Source organism: Scyliorhinus torazame, chromosome 7 (genome assembly GCF_047496885.1).
Source record: "Scyliorhinus torazame isolate Kashiwa2021f chromosome 7, sScyTor2.1, whole genome shotgun sequence".
Lineage (NCBI taxonomy): Eukaryota > Metazoa > Chordata > Chondrichthyes > Carcharhiniformes > Scyliorhinidae > Scyliorhinus > Scyliorhinus torazame.
The window spans coordinates 111,636,116-111,657,750 of NC_092713.1; the positions used below are offsets into that span (position 1 = coordinate 111,636,116).

The window sequence follows — 21,635 nt, forward strand, 5'->3', positions numbered from 1 at the left end:
AGCTGCATTTAAAAAAAATTCTCCTAACCACAACATGGTTCTTTTGCCAATTGCATTAAATCTGAGTCCTCATCTACCAGTGGAGTAATGTTCTCCAATTACTCTTGTCAAAACCCAACACCATTTTGAAAGGGTCTATTAAGTCTCCTCTTAACCATCTCTGCTCTAAGGAGACCAATTCCAGCTTATTATCGCTGGTACCATTCTAACTAATAAGTAATATAATCTTCAAAGTTAATAGTTCTCAATGGTTTCATATTGAATGACCCAATTCATAAGGTCACGCTCAGTTAAAATAAAATTTAAAACGTTGCGGGGGGTGGGGGCGTTAATCACGTTCATATGTTTTGGTCCTGTCCAAAGCTAAAGTATTACTAGAAGGAAGTTTTTATGGTAATTTATAAAGTGGTGCACGTGAAACTGGACACGGGCCCCCAGGGGACCATATTCGGGGTGTCGGACCAGCCAGGGTTGGAAATGGGTGCGGGGGCAGATGTAGTTTTCGCCTAGTTGATCGCCCGAAGGCGGATCCTGATGGGATGGAGGGCAGCCTCTCCACCCTGTGCCCTGGCGTGGCGGGGGGACTTGTTGGAACTCTTGACTCTTGAGAAGGTTCAGTTTGAACTGAGGGGAAGGATGGAGGGGTTCTACAATTCATGGGCATTATTCATCATGCACTTTCAAGAACTGGATAACATCGAACATTAGTTGGGGAGGTGGGAGGGAGGGTTGAGGGGAGGGGGGCGGTGTGTGTTGATGGTGACTATGGGTGATTCCTGATTCCTTTTTGTTATTTGTTTATGTGAACATGTGGGTTAATGTTTGGGGTTTGGTGGGAGGATGGGATCGTTGTTATTGATATGGGGATTGACATATTTGTTACTGATTATTGTTTATTGTTGGTGGGTGTAAATTTGGGAGAAAATGTGAAAAAGGAGGAGAATAAAGAAATATTTAAAAAATAAAATTTGAAATCTAGTTTAAACAACTAGTAAAGTAATTAAAGTCACCATAGACCCAGATGGCCATAGGCTCAAAGGGGAAAGTTGACTACTGGTGATTTAACCTGGGGATCTCTACACCTCAGGCAAGGGGGAGAGGCTGAGCCGGTATAGGAATAGAACCCACGCTGTTGGCCTCATTCAGTATCACAAATCAGCTGTCCAGCTGAGTTCTAAAAAATTCTCAAGTAATCTTTCTTGTTCAATGGGTGAAAGTGGAATATGGCTTTACAACACTAAAATTCTAGTTTTTAATTAAAGACACCGCAATAATGATGGAGTTTGCAATGCAGTGCCAGTTATGTTATGTGAGCGATATTGTCCCATTCTTTTAATACTGATCCATTTTGTTCTATCTGGATTAGGAAATGGAGGTGGTTTAGAGTCTATTTCATCTCTACTGTTCGCCATGATTCAGAGCTAATTTCTAATGACTTATCAATGATGCAAGCTATGTTATATCATTTAACAATGCAATGATATGTGTAATACCGTATTATCACTGCACAATGCATGTGAGGCCATCGCATCCAGAAAATAAGGTTGACAGTTGTATCATAACTGGATCTATATTAAAACACCATCCAACTGATGCACTATATTGATTTTCTTGATTCCATTGAGCAGTTTACAGTTTTGAATGTTATCTGGTAAAGATAGAATGAGGGTTTTTTCCACACTGTTTGGTTGCATTTTCTGATGCGGTGTATGGTGTTTTCCTACAGGGCTGCTGCACGCTGTAACAAGGGCATTGAAGTTCTGTTTACCGTAGCTCTGGAGCACTTTGTTCTGGTGGTGGTGCGGGTACTTCGAGGACCGACACAGGCAGACGAAAGCCTGAAGAAAATACGTCGCCTGATCCATTGTCAGTGGTGTGAAGAGCGGGTCTTCTATAAAAAGTGCCACATGCTAGAAGGTAAGACGACGTCAATAAAAGGCTGCACAGCTAGCTTATTTGAAAGTATTTCAATTTCCTCCTTGTTTAATTTATTAATTTTCTTTCCACTGAAGTGATGGAATTGTGCAGTGTGTTTTTGCTGACATTAGCAGCCACACTGTTAATCATTCAAGTGTCCCCGGTACTTTTAAGGATCCACTTAGTATTGTAAAGATGTGGCATCTGGTTCCATCTGTACATGATATTAGTGAGCTTTGAAAATAGGAGATATTCATCAATGACAGAAAACCCATGCTGCAGCATTTGAGTTTAATCCACTGGTCCCATGGTAGATTTTAACCATTTGATAAGTATATCTGAATCGCAGCTGTGAATAAAACTGAAGACTTCACATTATGGCTATTGGAGCTGGATGCCACTATTTTTTTAAATCTGTTAAGATTTCTGTATTTTTTACAAGCAGCAGACACAGAAAATCAGAACCAAACGCAATAAAGATTGCTCTCCATGGATTTCTGACGTATCAAAACATTTATTCGACATGGCCTTATGACCGTATAAGTTTTGAGTCAAAGCTATATAATATAAACACTCTGAAAATTGATTTACGTCAATGCTTTTGTCTCGTAATAAACTGATTTAGTGTTCTTTCAGAGAGTGCATATCGTCAGCTGCCCTGTGACTGTCATGGAAGTATGCCAGGAAAGACGGCAGTGGAGCTTGGACCATTGTGGTAGGTTTGCTTCCTATAATTAAGGACTCAACACAATATTCCAATTTTTTCATCCTCCTATAAATAGACTCTAAACATTTTTCAATGCAATGAATTTGTCCACCATTCCCAGCTCAGATTGACGACAGGTATGGTTCTCTTTTGCAGTTCCTCAGAAAGAATTTCTATCTAATAATGTTAAGCTGGAAAGCACAATTTCCATTTCTTGTGCCAGTTGTGTGAAGGTAGCCAAATATGGAAGAGTTGTAAGCAGCATCTGGGCTTTGATTCAGGCACTGGGAGCTGGTCAGAAATTATCCGCGCTCCTTTCACAAAAGGGTCTTAACAGGTTCTGTGAAAAACATCTGTCCTTGCAATTCTTAAGTGTGGGTTTGAGAGATGTAAAGCCTATTTAAACCAAGGTTCTCCTAACTATGGGCATTAGTCCATATCAAAAGGTTTCAAGGTCATATATAAAGTTTAAATCCGTGTTCTTGTTAAATTTATCTCAAGTTGCTGATAAGAACAGATCTTGGTGTTCTGAATTAAAATTTTTCAATCGATGAGACAACAACGCCAGCAACAGCTTTTTCAATTCCCCTAAGATAATAAAATATGGACAAGACAAACTAGCAATTAGGAAATAGGAATACAAATAGAACAGAGTTGCTTTGGTTTCGAAAACTGTATTTCCAGAGATCCAGAGCTACAATAGGTCTGGAGGCCACATACCCCAACTTGAACTCTCTCCAGCATTTTGTCCCTTTCAAATATTTATAATCAAACAAAATGGCAACTATTCTGGGGACGATCCCATAAGAAATGAAACAATTGTAAAGGGTTAATGTCCAAAGTGTTTAGAGACAAATATTGGATTGTTCAGAAATGATCCAGAAATGCTGTCAGTGAGGTGGGGGGGGGGGGGGGGACAGATCTCTTTGCTTCTAATTTCATGATCATTATGAAATAACTCCAGGCTTGCAATGTCTTAAAGGTGCAAGTTAATGTATTACAACGTTACAACAATGATTTCAGTCCAGAAATGCTTAATTGATTGTAAAACACTTTGGAACATCCGGAAAGTTGTAAATTTCACTACATAACTACAAGTCTTTTTATTGCAACAGTTTTATTCAGTATCTTGTAGAAGTATAGCTGAAACGCTGTGAACTGAACATTCACAGTGCAAATTGCAGAGCAGTTGGAATCAGTTATTACTTTTACAGTAACAGTTGTTTCAACCAGCAATTTTCAAACTTCTAACTCCAAACAACAGCATTGGCTATCTTAAGAAAAGCATTGATGCCACTACAGAAATATTCATACGAAGCAACATAAAAGATAGGCATTAAGTAAAAAAGAAAATCCAGGAAAGCACCAGAATCGCCCATCTGAGAACCTGAGCTTAACGTTTGCCTATCATCTCTGTACTCCAATCCATTTACATCTGCATCTTTGTGTGCAATCATTATCTGCTGTGTCCCACCCTGCTTCCACAAGTTCTCCCAACATGAACCTTGACTGCTTGACCATTGGTGACAGCTTGCAGCTGTTGTGGACCATCACACTGACTCTTTCTCTCTCCCCCCCCCCCCCCCCCCCCCCCCCCCCCCCCCCCCCCCATGAAGGTGACTGGTCCATTATCAGCAGCATTTGTTTTTTATGCAAGTAACATCATTGAACTGTTTGATGTGACCAAGTAATAGCCAGTGTCGGAGAGCATGCCAAGGTATTGGCTAATATGCAAGTTTCAAATGATTAGTTGCCTCTTAGCGGTTCCCTAACAGGACTTGGGAATCTACTTAATTCCATTTGCAAAGAAAAGCTCCTGTACTAACATTTTCATGCATCATTTGCCTTTACCTAGATCATCAATTAAAGGATAAGCACTGGGACTATTATTCTATTGGAATCAATGTTCCCTTTCATTTTCCTTTACTATCCACGGCCTGTTTATTGCACTGCATGGTACCTTTAAGAGAGCCGTGCGGCTCTATGTGTGCATATCTGAAAGGGGTACTTTTTGGGCATGGCCTGTTTGTACCCTGCATAGCCACGCATCCACACAGTTGGAGGGAAACCTTGATTATGATGCCCTGGTACATGCGTCTAGTGTCTGATTCAATTTAAAATTCTCCTACTCACACATCTGCTTTCAAACTGCTACTTTCCTTTCAATATGTTTTTAATTTTGACTTTGTGGCTTATTAGGGATATTCCCACACCAGCAACAGATTTAATACTCGGCATTGTCTCAATTTATGTACTTGTCATCCGTTTTAATCTGATTAATATTTTATTGAGTGCAAACAAATCCAGTAGAAGCAGGGATATAATCTGATCCAGATCTCATTTTGCTCAGTGTATCCTTTGTTCTGTGAAGCAGATTCAACGCCACCATAACTAAGTGAATGTGTAAATTCGAGCCGTCTATCTGAAAGTAGCTCCATATTTCTAGATTGATGTTGGTTAGTTAACCCCTACAAACTATCAATTCCCTCTGTTTGTTATTCATGGTGCAATATGTGTTCTTTGTATACATGTTTAGGTTTAACTGCAAGTGACAAGCAGAGAAAATTTTCCATTTGAGCTGTAAAAATTATAAAGCATTAATTCACTGTTGCTATTTGGTTGCATCTAAACTTCAAACAAAAACCTTCTGCCTGTTGAAAGCTCCCAACTCTCGACAATTTTTTAAAAACTGGCAATTATTTGTGCATCATATTCTGGTCGCTAAGATTGCCAAGCCTGCAGGTTCTTTTCCACGATGCAAGTAATTTTTGATTTTTTGTCTGACATTAGATTAAAATTGCAAACAGCACTTCTGATTAATCAATGGTAATTTTATGATAAATCGCATGCCTATCACGTTCACTTATTGTTTTTCATGACCGAATTGGGAACTCTATGATAAACCTCCTTTTTTTCCAGCAAGGCAGGTAATTAATACAGCATGGGAACACTGTGCGTGAATACTGCACACCCTCATATATGTCAACCCAGTATTTTTTGTTGAGTCTAACAATGCCGTATAGGATTTACGTTGAAGAGCAACAGCTGCATACAGGCTGATTGGGCACCAATGTTACAGCGAGTGTTTATTCTCTTCAGGGTAATTTACTTTATTCTAGAGTCAGCCTGAGCTTCATAACCATGGAATCCTTAGCTTATTATGGGTGGCGGGAGTGAAGGAAGAGATAAGTGGGACAAATAATCAGATATTCTGTTGCAAAAATAAAATGCTGTTGATGCTGGAAACCTGAAAGTAAAACAAAAATGCTGGGAGTACTCAGTAGGTCGGGCAGCATAGACGATAAGACATAGGAGCGGAAGTAAGGCCATTCGGCCCATCAAGTCCACTCCACCATTCAATCATGGCTGATTTCAACTCCATTTACCCGCTCTCTCTCCATTGCCCTTAATTCCTCGAGAAATCAAGAATTTATCAACTTCTGTCTTAAAGACACTCAACGTCCCGGCCTCCACCGCCATCTGTGGCAATGAATTCCACAGACCCACCACTCTCTGGCTGAAGAAATTTCTCCTCATCTCTGTTCTAAAGTGACTCCCTTTTATTCTAAGGCTGTACCCCCGGGTCCTAGTCTCCCCTGCTAATGGAAACAACTTCCCTACGTCCACCCCATCTAAGCCATTCATTATCTTGTAAGTTTCTATTAGATCTCCCCTCAACCTCCTAAAACTCCAATGAATATAATCCCAGGATCCTCAGACGTTCATCGTATGTTAGGCCTACCATTCGTGGGATCATCCGTGTGAATCTCCGCTGGACCCGCTCCAGTGCCAGTATGTCCTTCCTGAGGTGTGGGGCCCAAAATTGCTCAGTATTCTAAATGGGGCCTAACTAATGCTTTATAAAGCTTCAGAAGTACATCCCTGCTTTTATATTCCAAGCCTCTTGAGATAAATGACAACATTGCATCTGTGGAGAGAGACACACAATTAACATTTCAGATCAATGATATTTCATCAGATGCTGCCATCTAGTTTTTCTGTAAAATATATAGATGTAAACATCAAGAAACTAAGCAGACTTCCAACTGAAGTAATATAAATTATACTCCCAACGCAAAATCTCTCTATTTTCTCTTGTGTTTATCCTGGCCTATCGTTGGATCCTTTGCAGGTGTCATAATACACCAGATTAATTCCTCTACGCTGTCAAATCCCATTATCTTGATCGTCTCTGGGAATGCATTTAAGAGGAGCCTCTCTGTTCTCCTCTCACGAAGGACCATTGGGTAACCTGACATTTGCTCCTCTTTCTTTCACCTGCCATTTCTGCATGGTCCAGAAAGAGCAAAGGAGAGTAACAAAAATCTTGCTTAAAACTTTTCTGTTTATTTTTCTGAAACAAAACAATTTTAGATATGCATTGGCTATTGACCATCTCTATTTCGAGATCCCAGAGATTTTAAGCAATTCTTAATATCATAAGTGTCACTCTTTATTGAAGTTAAAATGATTTGGGGGTGACTAAGTGGGGTGAAACCTAGGACCAGCATTTTCTTATGCAAGTCACCAGTTCTCCAGGACTAGCACTTGCAGCATATAATAGGTGTGATCCTTGTCGGTTGTGTCTGTAGGAAAAAATATCTTGCCCCTTGTCATAACTCTCTTTTGTTTCTTGGCTTCTATTCGATTTCAAGGGCAGGATCATTGTTTAGCACAGGCTTCTTGCGAAGAATGTTGTTTGAAGCAGTTCAGCATGGAATTGAAGACATCCAGCCTTTGCTAAAGAACCTGATCTGTGAATCCGAATGTACAACCCTGAAACACTATTCTATATTTGGACCAATGAGCCACAGCAGCCAAGGTTAGTTTACCCAATGATACAGTAATTTGAAAGTGGCTGCATAAAGCAATTGAGGTACCTTGGTAGAAGACTCGTAGCCACCAACAATTGAAGTTGTAAATTGGTGCTCAGTTACTAAAAACAATAGAATTGCTACAGTGCTGAAGGAGGCCATTCGGCCCATTGAGTCTGCACTGACCCTTGAAAAAACACCCTACCTACGTCCAATCCCCCGCCCTATCCCCGTAACCGCACCTAACCTGCACACCCTTGGACATTATGTGGTAATTTTCAATGTGGCCAGTCTACCTAACCTGCACATCTTTGGACCATGAGAGGAAACCGGAGCACCTAGAGGAAACCGACATAGACACTGGGAGAACGTACAAACTCCACACAGACAGTGACCCAAGGCCAGAATCGAACTGGGTCCTTGGCGCTAACCATTGCGCTGCTGTGCCACCACACAAATTCAGAAGGTTGCTTTGTGCTACCTTGGGTTGTCTTGACCTAGACACCATTTAGGGCAGGGTTTTTCAAAGTGCGGGATGGATCATGTGCGGGTGTCAGAAGGGTTATGGAGGTAAGGGTCGCAGTGTTCTCGAAAGATCGAATTCCGAGTATCCCAACCTCTGTGCTGCACACACTTGAACGGGTTTTAAACCGTGTACGCCGCAGCAGCCCAAGAACGATCAAGAAAAAACCTGGGACTGGGACCTGGGAATGTGGTGCTTGGGAGAGGAGGGGGAGGGGGGAGGGGGGGGGGGGGGGGGGGGGGGGAGGGACCCAGAGCAGGAGACTGGTGGTGAGGGGAACAGCAGGAAAGAGCAGGTAGCGGGAGTGTCGTGGACCCATAATCTTCACTGATATAAATGGAGAATAACAAAAAAAGTCGAACTTCATTTGTTTTTTTATTCCACCCTTGAGCGCTATATAGTCTGCACACAACTGTTGGCCCCTAAATGGTTGAAAATTTCTCTCAAGTTGCACAACCTTACTAGGAGAGGAAGGAAAAGTAGCCAAGGGGCCCCATATGTCAGAGGAAATGAGAAGTTATTTACAGGAAATGGGAACTGCTGACTTCCGGTGGCAGGCGGATGTTTTGAAGGAAAAGGGTGCAGGAGTGAGGGAGGAAAACTATACTCTTTCCCCCCCCCCCTCCCACCGCTATTGCAGGCCTCGATATCTTTAATTTTTAAGATGGATAAGGACCTGGAGCAGTGTGGGTCCCACCATCCAATATCATTGCTGAATGTAGATGGCAAGTTGTTGGCAAAGATTTTGGCCTCGCTAATTGAGGACTGTGTCCCGGAGAAGACCAGACAGGGTTTGTAAAAGGGAGACCTCTGTCGGCGAATGTTAGCCATTTGTTGAACGTTATAATAATGTGGCAGTCACTGTGGACTCGGAGAAGGCCTTTGATCGGGTAGAATGGGAATATTTATGGGAGGTACTGGGGTATTGGGTTTAGCCAGGGGTTTGTGGATTGGTTTGGGTTGTTGTATCGGGCGCTGGCAGCGAGTGTTAGGACGAACCAGGTGAGTTTGAGGTATTTCAGGTAGCATCATGGGACGAGGCAGGGATGCCCACTCTCCCCATTGCTCTTTGCATTGACGATAGAGCCACTGGCAATGGCGCTTAGAGTGTCAAGGGGTTGGCAAGGGATAGTGTTGGGGGGGGGTGCACAGAGTCTCACTATATGCAGACAATCTGTTGCTTTACATATCGGACCCACTGGAAGGTATTGGAGGGTTCATGGACATTTTGGAAGAATTCAGCCAGTTGTCGGGTTTAAGTTATGATGTGGAGATGCCGGCGTTGGACTGGGGTGAGCACAGTACGAAGTCTTACAACACCAGGTTAAAGTCCAACAGGTTTGTTTCGATGTCACTAGCTTTCGGAGCGCTGCTCCTTCCTCAGGTGAATGAAGAGGTCTGTTCCAGAAACACATATATAGACAAATTCAAAGATGCCAAACAATGCTAGGAATGCGAGCATTAGCATTCTGGATCTGTAAAGATTTAATCACCTGCTAATGCTCGCATTCCTAGCATTGTTTGGCATCTTTGAATTTGTCTATATATGTGTTTCTGGAACAGACCTCTGCATTCACCTGAGGAAGGAGCAGCGCTCCGAAAGCTAGTGACATCGAAACAAACCTGTTGGACTTTAACCTGGTGTTGTAAGACTTCGTACTGGGTTTAAGTTAAACATGGGGAAGAGTGAAGTCTTCCCGATCCAGGCGAGGGGGCAGGGGAGGTTGGGCAAGCTGCCGTTTAAGGTTGTAGGGGCGAGTTTCAGGTATCTGGGCATCCAGGTGGCACTGGGATGGGAGCAGCTACATAAATTGAATTTGGCATGGTTGGTGGAGCAGGGGAATTTAAGAGGTGGGACGTGCTCCTGCTGTTATTGGCGGGGTGGGTTCAGTCAGTGAAGGTGATTGGACTCCCGAGGTTTTTATTCGTGTTCCAGAACCTTCCGATTTTTATTCAAAAAGCCTTCTTTGGGAAGATTAATGCATTGATTGGACGAGGAATGCTCCATGGGTGAAGATGGTGCTGTTGGAGCGGGGGATGGGGGGGATATGCTGGCCTTGCCAAATTTACTGAACTACTACTGGGCAGCAAATATAGCCATGATCAGGGAGTGGGTAGTGGGGGCGGGCTCGGTGTGGGAGTGGATGGAAGCAGCTTCCTGCAAGGGCACTAGCTTAGGGTCACTGTTGATGGTGCCTCTGGCGTTCACGCCGGCCAGGCACTCCATAAGTTTGGTGGCGGTGGTGGCCCTAAGGGTGTGAGGACAGTGGAGACAGCACCTGAGGCTGAAGGATGCCTCAGTTTGGGCATCAATTTGTGGAAATCACAGGTTTGCCCTGGGGACGGGGGTTAGACACGGGGTTCCGGGGGCGGCAGGCGGGGATTGAGCAATTTGGAGACTTATTCATGGGAGGCAGTTTTTCGAGCTTGGAGAGATTGGTATAGGAGCATGAGCTCCGGAACCTGGACTATGTACAGACACCACCTCAAGGCTCTGGAGAGGTATGAGCAATGCTGTCTGAGGTGGATCCTCTACATCAGCTGGAAGAACAGGCTTACTAACATCAGTGTCGTTTAAGGATCCAAGAGTACCAGCATCTAGGCCATGATCATCCGAAACCAACTCCGCTGGGCTGGCCATGTGCCGACTCCCAAGTCAAATCATCTTTTTTATCCAGCTCAAAGAAGGCTTCCAAACAAGAGCAGGCCAAAGAGGAAGCGTTTCAAAGACAGCCTGAAGGCTTACCTCAATAAATGCAACAAAGACATCACCAGAAGAGACCTACTTAGAGGAACCTACTGATTGAAGGAGCACAATTCTTCAAAGACACCCAATGGCAAGAGGAGGCCTGGAAAATGAACTTGAGAAAAGAACACCAGAGATCTAAAGTCCAAGGTCCCACCTCCCAGAAACACCTACCAAGAGCCTGGGGATGTATTTTAGTTTAATAACATCATCAAAATACTGAAAATAGTACAACAAGGACACCAAACACATGGCAGTCCACCCCTCTCAAGAGGGACATAATTCAGCCCGGAATAGCCCCGGCACATCATAAACCAAACCGTACAGAGCATATCGAAAGACAAGGAGCAGCGCCACTAGCCAGGCCACAAACGTGGCAGCGGCAGGAACAACACATGGCTTCCAAACACTGAAACGGTAAACAGTCAGCAGTCCAAACAAACGCAGCATCAGATGGTAAATCAGTCCTCCAAACCTCCAGCATGCTGCATTTGATTCGGGTCATCGCCCTTCCTCACCCGCAGCAGAGCACCTGACTTCCTCTCTCTCCTGCAACCAGTGATTCAGACGAACCAGCCACTACCCTTCTCTCCTCCTTCCTCTGAATTGTAGTCCATCAAGCACGCAGAAAGAGAGGCAGGCAATTGTTAAATCCAGCCTCAGGCTGAACCCCAGGTCAGGCCTTACCAGCAGAATGTCCTGCCCCTATCTCTCACTTGCTTGCAAATGCCTGTAGCAATCCATGACCAGTAATACAGAGTTTCTTAGGTGGACAATTAGACTCGTTAGCGAGTGATTGCCAAAGAAGAAGAATGTAAATCAGGATGCAATGCCCATGTGTGTTATATGCAAGGAAGTGCTGGCAAATGAAAGTTTAAACCCCTTGAAACTGCAAAGGCGTCCAAAGACTAAGCATGACCAGCTCAAGGACAAATCTCTTGATTTCTTTTTCAAATTTAAGTCTTTAGCTGAAATTTAACATTGAATGACAAAGCACAATTAGCCTCTTACGTAATGGTTTGCCATGTGGTTAAAGAGGAAATGCCCCACACTGTTGCAGAGAGATTAATTCTCCCTCCAGCATTAGACATGGTTCGCACAGACCTAGATGAGAGGTCAGCTGAAAACTGAAATGCATCCCATATAGTGATACCATAGTGGCTCGCTGATTTTGTAATATTGCTGAGAATTTAGAAGTACAGCTTATTTCTTGTTTAAAGTTAGCACAGGAGTTCTTAATACAACTGCATGGAATTACAAATGTTTCAGATTGTGCAACTTTGCTAGTTTGTGTTGAGTTCTGTTTGGCACAATGAATTTGTTAAGGATTTGTTGCGCTGATTGACATTACCAACCAGCACGACTGGTACACAGATCTTTGAAGCATTGAAAAAAACCTTGGAAAATATGAGCTTGACTGGGTTCATTGCAGATTAATCACAAGTGATGGGACAGCCAACATGACTGGGAAAAACAGTGGAGTTATAATAAGGAATAAGGAGGAAGCTAGTCAGCACATTATTTGAAATCATTGCTTTATTCATCCAATTGGCATCAAAAGGAATTCCATCCAATCTTGAAGTGGTGGTGAAAGGAATTGTGAAAGTTGTGAATTTCAACAAAGAACAAAGAAATGTACAGCACAGGAACAGGCCCTTCGGCCCTCCAAGCCCGTGCCGACCATACTGCCCGACTAAACTACAATCTTCTACACTTCCTGGGTCCGTATCCTTCTATTCCCATCCTATTCATATATTTGTCAAGATGCCCCTTAAATGTCCCCATCGTCCCTGCTTCCACTACCTCCTCCGGTAGCGAGTTCCAGGTACCCACTACCCTCTGCGTAAAAAACTTGCCTCGTACATCTACTCTAAACCTTGCCCCTCTCACCTTAAACCTATGCCCCCTAGTAATTGACCCCTCTACCCTGGGGAAAAGCCTCTGACTATCCACTCTGTCTATGCCCCTCATAATTTTGTGTACCTCTATCAGGTCGCCCCTCAACCTCCTTCGTTCCAGTGAAAACAAACCGAGTTTATTCAATTGCTCCTCATAGCTTATGCCCTCCATACCAGGCAACATTCTGGTAAATCTCTTCTGCACCCTCTCAAAAGCCTCCACATCCTTCTGGTAGTGTGGCGACCAGAATTGAACACTATACTCCAAGTGTGGCCTAACTAAGGTTCTATACAGCTGCAACATGACCTGCCAATTCTTATACTCAATGCCCCGGCCAATGAAGGCAAGCATGCCGTATGCCTTCTTGACTACCTTCTCCACCTGTGTTGCCCCTTTCAATGACCTGTGGACCTGTACTCCTAGATCTCTTTGACTTTCAATACTCTTGAGGGTTCTACCATTCACTGTATATTCCCTACCTGCATTAGACCTTCCAAAATGCATTACCTCACATTTGTCCGGATTAAACTCCATCTGCCATCTCTCCGCCCAAGTCTCCAGACAATCTAAATCCTGCTGTATCCTCAGACAGTCCTCATCGCTATCCGCAATTCCACCAACCTTTGTGTCATCTGCAAACTTACTAATCAGACCAGTTACATTTTCCTCCAAATCATTTATATATACTACAAAGAGCAAAGGTCCCAGCACTGATCCCTGTGGAACACCACTGGTCACAGCCCTCCAATTAGAAAAGCATCCCTCCATTGCTACCCTCTGCCTTCTATGGCCTAGCCAGTTCTGTATCCACCTTGCCAGTTCACCCCTGATCCCGTGTGACTTCACCTTTTGTACTAGTCTACCATGAGGGACCTTGTCAAAGGCCTTACTGAAGTCCATATAGACAACATCTACTGCCCTACCTGCATCAATCATCTTAGTGACCTCCTCGAAAAACTCTATCAAGTTAGTGAGACACGACCTCCCCTTCACAAAACTGTGCTGCCTTTCACTAATACGTCCATTTGCTTCCAAATGGGAGTAGATCCTGTCTCTAAGAATTCTCTCCAGTAATTTCCCTACCACTGAAGTAAGGCTCACCGGCCTGTAGTTCCCGGGATTATCCTTGCTACCCTTCTTAAACAGAGGAACAACATTGGCTATTCTCCAGTCCTCCGGGACATCCCCTGAAGACAGCGAGGATCCAAAGATTTCTGTCAAGGCCTCAGCAATTTCCTCTCCAGCCTCCTTCAGTATTCTGGGGTAGATCCCATCAGGCCCTGGGGACTTATCTACCTTAATATTTTTTAAGACACCCAACGCCTCGTCTTTTTGGATCACAATGTGACCCAGGCTATCTACACCCCCTTCTCCAGACTCCACATCTACCAATTCCTTCTCTTTGGTGAATACTGATGCAAAGTATTCATTTAGTACCTCGCCCATTTCCTCTGGCTCCACACATAGATTCCCTTGCCTATCCTTCAGTGGGCCAACCCTTTCCCTGGCTACCCTCTTGCTTTTTATGTACGTGTAAAAAGCCTTGGGATTTTCCTTAACCCTATTTGCCAATGACTTTTCGTGACCCCTTCTAGCCCTCCTGACTCCTTGCTTAAGTTCCTTCCTACTTTCCTTATATGCCACACAGGCTTCGTCTGTTCCCAGCCTCTTAGCCCTGACAAATGCCTCCTTTTTCTTTTTGACGAGGCCTACAATATCACTCATCATCCAAGGTTCCCGAAAATTGCCGTATTTATCTTTCTTCCTCACAGGAACATGCCGGTCCTGTATTCCTTTCAACTGACACTTGAAAGCCTCCCACATGTCAGATGTTGATTTGCCCTCAAACATCCACCCCCAATCTATGTTCTTCAGTTCCCGCCTAATATTGTTATAATTAGCCTTCCCCCAATTTAGCACATTCATCCTCGGACCACTCTTATCCTTGTCCACCAGTACTTTAAAACTTACTGAATTGTGGTCACTGTTACCGAAATGCTCCCCTACTGAAACATCTACCACCTGGCCGGGCTCATTCCCCAATACCAGGTCCAGTACCACCCCTTCCCTAGTTGGACTGTTTACATATTGTTTTAAGAAGCCCTCCTGGATGCTCCTTACAAACTCCGCCCCGTCTAAGCCCCTGGCACTAAGTGAGTCCCAGTCAATATTGGGGAAGTTGAAGTCTCCCATCACCACAACCCTGTTGTTTTTACTCTTTTCCAAAATCTGTCTACCTATCTGCTCCTCTATCTCCCGCTGGCTGTTGGGAGGCCTGTAGTATACCCCCAACATTGTGACTGCACCCTTCTTATTCCTGATCTCTACCCATATAGCCTCACTGCCCTCTGAGGTGTCCTCTCGCAGTATAGCTGTGATATTCTCCCGAACAAGTAGCGCAACTCCACCTCCCCTTTTACATCCCCCTCTATCCCGCCTGAAACATCTAAATCCTGGAACGTTTAGCTGCCAATCCTGCCCTTCCCTCAACCAGGTCTCTGTAATGGATTTTCATTCAATGCATCACACTCAATACCAAGCTTTACGAGGCTCCGTGTTCCAATATAGAGGCCAAGCACACATGTATTCTTCCACACACAGATATGTTGGCTGTTTAAGGGTCAGGTGCTTGGCAGAGTTTACAAATGCTTTTGGGGCGGCACGGTGTCACAGCGGTTAGCACTGCTGCCTCACAGCACCGAGGACTCCGGTTCAATCCCGGTCCCAGGTCACTGTCTGTGTAGAGTTGGCACATTCTCCCCGTGTCAGCTTGGGTCTCACCCCATAACCTAAAGATGTGCAAGGTAGGTGGATTGGCCATGCTAAATTGCCCCTTAATTAGAAATTCTTTTTATAAAATGAGATCCATGCTTTCCCTTTGAGAAACCGTCCCTCTAGCTGATTAATTTGGCGATGAAAGTTGGATGCTAACTTTGCCTTACCATGAAAACACCTTTTTGATTCTAAACGAACTGAATCTCAAATTGCAAGGAAAGGGTGGAAATTGCTTTCAGCATGGTGAAGATATAGATGCTTTCCAAAAGTCATTGATAGTTTGGCAAGTGCAAAACCACAACATGTTCCGCACTGCTAAGACACACCAAAGGAATCAGTGTTAGTAAGGGAAGTGTCAGTATTAACCAGCCTTAATCCGATGCATTAATTGATGCGCTGATCAACAGTTTTTGGCGCTATTGTCCAGAGGAGAGGTTTCAGATATTGAAAGAGAAAAGGTGGGTGAAACATCCCTTTGAGTTTGAGACCCCAGAGTCAGTTATTAACTTACAACTGACTTCAAATGAGGAGACTGAGCTGCTGTACCTGACCTGTGACAGCACATTAAAAGCACATTACAAGTCCATGACATTGTCAGTATTCCAGAGTAGCATCTCCCAGAACTATCCAGTATTGCGTAAAGCAAGCATTATGTTGCTATTGGCCTTCACGATGACCTACATGAGAGATTGGATTTTCCGTTCTCACAAAAATGCCTGAACTCTTGCACATGATATGCGCATTGCCCTCTCCTCCTGTGAAAATGATTGCAGTGAGACCACGAGGACCAAGCAGGCACATCTGTCACATTAAAGGTAAGCGAACATACCGTGCGTCCTGAAGGCCGGCCGGGATGAGCCTCAAAGGTCGGCCAGTTGGCAAAAGTGGGTCCTGGGGGGAAAAAAGTTTGAAAGACACTGATTTAGGGAACTATACCTGTCCTCATTGTCCCTGGTTAGAATAGAGAAAATTTAACCAGAGTTCCCACTCCCGATTAAAAAGAGCATCTCTGCGAGCATTAGGTGAGGACAAGATTGTGTTCCACCAGAATGAGCCCATGATGCTATTGTCTTGCGGGCTGGTTTAGCACAGTGGGCTAAAAGCTGGCTTGTAATGCAGAACAATGCCAGCAGCGCGGGTTCAATTCCTGCACCGGCCTCTCTGAACAGGCGCCAGAATGTGGCAACTAGGGGCTTTTCACAGTAACTTTATTGAAGCCTACTTGTGACAATAAGTGGTTATTATTCTTAATATTACAACAGATTTGCATTCAAGGCCGTTTGCAGATTGTCATTTCGCCGATTGGCAAAGAAAGCTGGTGCTTGTAGATCATGCCCTAGCATGTCTAAGGAGTGGATGGGGAAATAGTGAAGGGTTAGGAAGAATATAGTTTGCCGTATTATTTCTCAGCAATGGACTTTTTTATTTTGATTGATAAATCTAGACAAAGGGCCAAGGCTCTTTGTGTGAAGATTGCTGATCGTCATGATTGCTTTACAAATGTTATTCATTTGATGTGAGTGCGATAATGCATCAACAGCACCAAACATGCTGGTTATCTGGAGCAATGTCAGCAGAAAACGCTCTCAAAATTGACTCAAAACAATTGCTAGTAACTTTACAATATATGTGATAAAAAGGGCTCTAGTCTTATCGCAGAGTTCTGGACTATGAGATTCACCATCATTTGAACCCTGCAGCAAGATTACTGACTTATAATTTATCTATTATTTTCTAAAATTACCTATTTTTCTTTACAAAAATTGCTTTCAAGCACAGAATTGCTTTTAATCTAGCTACAAATTTCCTACCCTTCTGCCACCATACCATGTTGTATAAACAGCCCATGGGACAGTGACAGGCTTAATTGAATCTGTCACTCCATCCAATCAGCTAAAATGTTACCATTACCAACCCTGCCACTCACCAAAAAATTGAGGTATAATTTATTCTCTTTTAAAATGTATATTCCTTTCAATACATTTTTGAGTGTTGTATTTAATGGCATATTTTCTCTCCCGACTTGATTTTGTACGTGCATTCCCCTGTGTCCATTTTGGATTACACATCTACATAATGCATGCTGCCTTCTCTCTGTGAAAATGCCCAGTCTCACCTTCAAGTACAGCATAGCCGTTACCAGAAGAGCATAACTGCTTGGCTCAATGGCAACACTCTTGCCCCTTGAGTCAGATTCAAGATACACATCCAACAGCAGGACTTGAGAATACAATTTAACTTCAATACGAAAGGATTGTGACAATGTTGGAGGTATTGTTTTCAGAAGAAACATTAAATTGAGGTCTGTTAACCTTTTCATGCAGACATGAAATATTCTACGATGCTATTTAAAGAACAGGAGTTGAGTAACTGCTGACGTTTCTTCCTTAGCAGAATAGATTTGTTTTTTTTTTTTACCTACATAATAACAATGGCTTTCCTCAAAAGTAATTAATTGTAAAGTGTTTTGGGACTGTCTAAGGAAATGAAAAGCACTATATAAATGCAATTTCTTACCATCATCCTACTCCGAAATGTACATTCAGTAAGGTAGAGTCCCTCAATTGATGTTCATTATACAGCCATTTTACTTTACCTAGAAACCTAGCCTGGTGATAATTGAATTCTTAATTACTTTTGAAGATGTAGAATTTAAATTAAAATATTTTAAAATACATTTTAAAAATGCATTCTTTTCAATGAAACATTTTATGGAAATAATATTTCCCTTGGCAGGAATGTTTTCTTAAAACATATTTTTATTAATAGCTTTTTCATTCGAACAAAACAATATAATACACAACAGATGCATCAAATTTTGATATAAATCAACACATCCGGCCCCCATACTGCACTAAACCAAATCTCTTAGCAACTGATGGTGACTAACTCCTTAAAAAAGAAAATGAATGGCTGCCATCTTGGGTAGAACCGTTCTACTGACCCCCTAACGGTGTACTTGCCCTTCTCCAAATGTAGGAACTCCATGAGTTCACCAACCAGGCCGAGGCACAGGGCAGAGTAGGAGACCACCACCCAAGCAGAACTTACCCCTAGGCTATTAACAAAGCGAAGGCGAGGACATCGTCCTTCACCCCCGTCTGCAACACCAGCTAGTCCGATACCCCGAAAATAGCCACCAGCGGACAAGGCTCCAGCTCTACATTAAGAATCCCTGACATGGTGTTCAAGAAGGAGATCCAACAGTTTGTGACACAACCAGAACATATGAGTGTGATTAGCCAGTCCCCGAGAACACCACTCACACCTGTTGTCTACCCCGATTTTGAAAAACCACTCTTCCTCGCCTTAGTCAGATGAGCCCTGTGCACCACCTTGAACTGGATCAAACTAAGCCGAGCACAGGAGGATGTGTTAACCCTGTGAAGAGCCTCTCTCCATACCACCTCATCCAGAATAGGACCTAAATCACCCTCTCATTTTATCTTCACCTCATCCAATGGAGCCAACTCCGCAGACATGATCTGACCATAAATACCAGAATACTCCTCCCACCAGACCCAGCCAAAGATAAAATCCTCTTCAACGGGGGGAAGGTGCTAGGGGAAAAGAAGGAATAGTGTTCCGCAAAAAAAACACCAATCTGAAAGAATCTAAATCAATTGGTTACGTGAGTTGAAATTTTTCCAAAAGCTTCTCAAAACTGGCAAATCTTCCCTCCATGAACAAGTCCCCAGACTTTTCCAGATCCTTCCCCTCCCATGTCCTAAACGTCGAGTCCAAGCTCACTGGCACAAAGAGATGATTACAGATAGGGGCGAACAATGCCATGGAGCTAGATTTAAAATGCTGCCTGAACTACTTCCAGATTCTCAGGGTAGACACCATCATCAGATTCGAAGAAAATCTTGCAGGAGAAAATGGAAGCAAGGCATTTATTAAAGCACCCAAACTAGAGCCCTTCAAGAACCCACCTTCATTTGTGCCCAAAATAGAACTCCGATCACTAAACCACCCCAGTACTTTCAATATTAGCAGCCCAATAATAAAATAACAAATTGGGCAAACCAGACTGTCTATCCCACTGGAGAAATGCCCAACAGATCCTTGGGGTCTTGCCCGGCCAAATAAAAGAGGACACTAACTTGTTAACGCTAGCAAAAAAGGACTTGGGGAGAAACTGAAAAATAAATAAAAATCTCTGGGGAACATTCATTTCAATAGTCTGGACCCTAACTTCCAAGAACAAGGGAAGGTTGTCTCACTCTTGCAAGTAAGACTTGACCTCATTCACCAGAATAGCATAATTCAATTTATACCCAAAAAAGGAGTGGAAACTGGGTCCGTAATATAAAGAAGCAGATCACCTGCATACAAGGACACTCTATGCTTGCTCCCTCCCTGACTTATTCCCTTACACTTACTGGTACGAAGTGGAGATAATGGGCATCCCTGCCTCGTATCTCCATTCAACGGAAAATACCCCGACCTCAATGCATCAGTGGGCCTAGATCGATCCACCCTCAAGGCTCGAACACAGTTTCAGTCCCTCCCCCGTTCCCCCCCCCCCCCCCCCCCCCCCCCCCCCGGCCAAGATTAGCTGATGCGAGTCCAAGTCAGGAATGGAGGCTACCAACTTGTTAACAAAACCGGTATCATTCTAATTTGCCGCTGAGATGTTAACCAAGACCACTAAGGTGCCCGCCAAGGACCCACTAACAATCACATATCCGCCATTAGGATCCACCAAGATCTTAGTGACCAAAAACTGCACCCTTTTATGAATTAGAATTGCTGCCCCCCACCCCACCCCCCACCCACCCAACCAGACCCTTCCGTTGAAACCAGAGTGAAATACCTGACTCGCCCATCCTTCTAGTCTGTCCCTTTTTTAAAAATAAATTTAGAGAGTACCCAATTAATTTTTTCCAATTAAGGGGCAATTTAGCGTGGCCAATCCACCTACCCAGCACATCTTTTGGGTTGTGGGGGTGATACCCACGCAAACACGGGGAGAATATGTGAACTCCACATGGACAGTGACCCAGAGACAGGATCGAACCTGGGGCCTCGGCACCATGAGGCAGCAGTGCTAACCACTGTGCCTCTGTGCTGTCCACTTAGTCTGGTCCCTTACCCACAAATGATTCTCCTGCAGATACACCACATCAGCATACAAACTTTTCAGGTGTGCAAGTACCTTCAGCCTTTTCACTGGGCCATTCACCTCTCTTACATTCCAGGTGACCAGCCAAATTGGGGGTCTCCCAACCCCCTCAATCCAGAGTCAGCCATTTGCACTAAAAGGGGTCATCCAGCAACTGCTTAGAGAATTACAGGCACAAGGCCCATTCAAGATGGCCACCCATCCCACCAACAAGACAAAACAAAGAAGAATCTCTAGTCACCGTCAGGAAACTATTCCTACCTCCTACCCTCAATTACCCTGCCCCCAAAGAATATCACACCCAAATGCACATACACATAACAGTGAGGCGAACAAAAAACCCTTAAATCCTATTTCTATTAATCCTAACCCCAAACAGACCAAAAACACACAGCTCATTATCCAAATCTAAGCTAAAATACTGAGCTGAAGCTACTCTCACTGCTCTGCTCTCAGTAACTAACTAACAATTTAGCTCGCAGGGCGGGCATGTTTTTTACAAAAGCCTCTGCATCAAAAAAATAGTCTTTCAATTCAATAGTCACTCTGGGTCTCGCCGGATACACCACCACAAATCAAACTTCACTCTAAAACGCTGCCTGCTTCCTCGCCAGCTCCACTCCAATGATTTGATATATCCTGATGGCGTGATCTTACCATTTCTAATCACGATGATCCTTAGCCCATCTCAGGACCCCGTTCCTCCTCCTGAAAACTATGAAACTTTACGCTAGCAGTTTGTGACAGTTCATTAGGATGGGGCTTCTATCGGAGTGTCTGGTGCGCTAGAGCCAGCTCAGGAGGGGACATGAATCCACCCTCCCCCATCATCATCCCAAACACGTTAGAAAAGTATTCTATGGGAATGGGCCTTCCATCGCTCTGGCAACCCCACGGTTCTGCTATTCTAATTCCTAGAATGATTCTCCAGATCATCTACTTTGGCCTTCAGTGCTTTATTCGCTTTGACCATATGCAACATCTCAGCTTCCAGAGTGGCAATCTGATCGCTGTGCCTTGAGAGAGCCACCTCCACTTCTTATATTGCAGCGCCATGCACTTTTACAAACTCGCTGGTCTTCTATGCTGACTGAAGGAGAGCCAGGACCTCTTCTATTGACTGCCTT

At 43.8% G+C, this 21,635-nt stretch overlaps 1 protein-coding gene across 5 annotated transcripts in view; it reads left to right on the forward strand.

The window, feature by feature from the left end:
- The window catches only part of trmt1l (tRNA methyltransferase 1-like), a 146,749-nt gene that overhangs the window by 100,552 nt on the left and 24,562 nt on the right, over positions 1-21,635 (forward strand). For all 5 annotated transcript variants that reach the window (XM_072511264.1, XM_072511260.1, XM_072511261.1 and 2 more), the window contains 3 exons: positions 1,727-1,917; positions 2,554-2,632; positions 7,279-7,445. In XM_072511264.1, the coding sequence (XP_072367365.1) occupies positions 1,727-1,917; positions 2,554-2,632; positions 7,279-7,445 (437 nt within the window). The remainder of the gene's footprint in view (positions 1-1,726; positions 1,918-2,553; positions 2,633-7,278; positions 7,446-21,635) is intronic.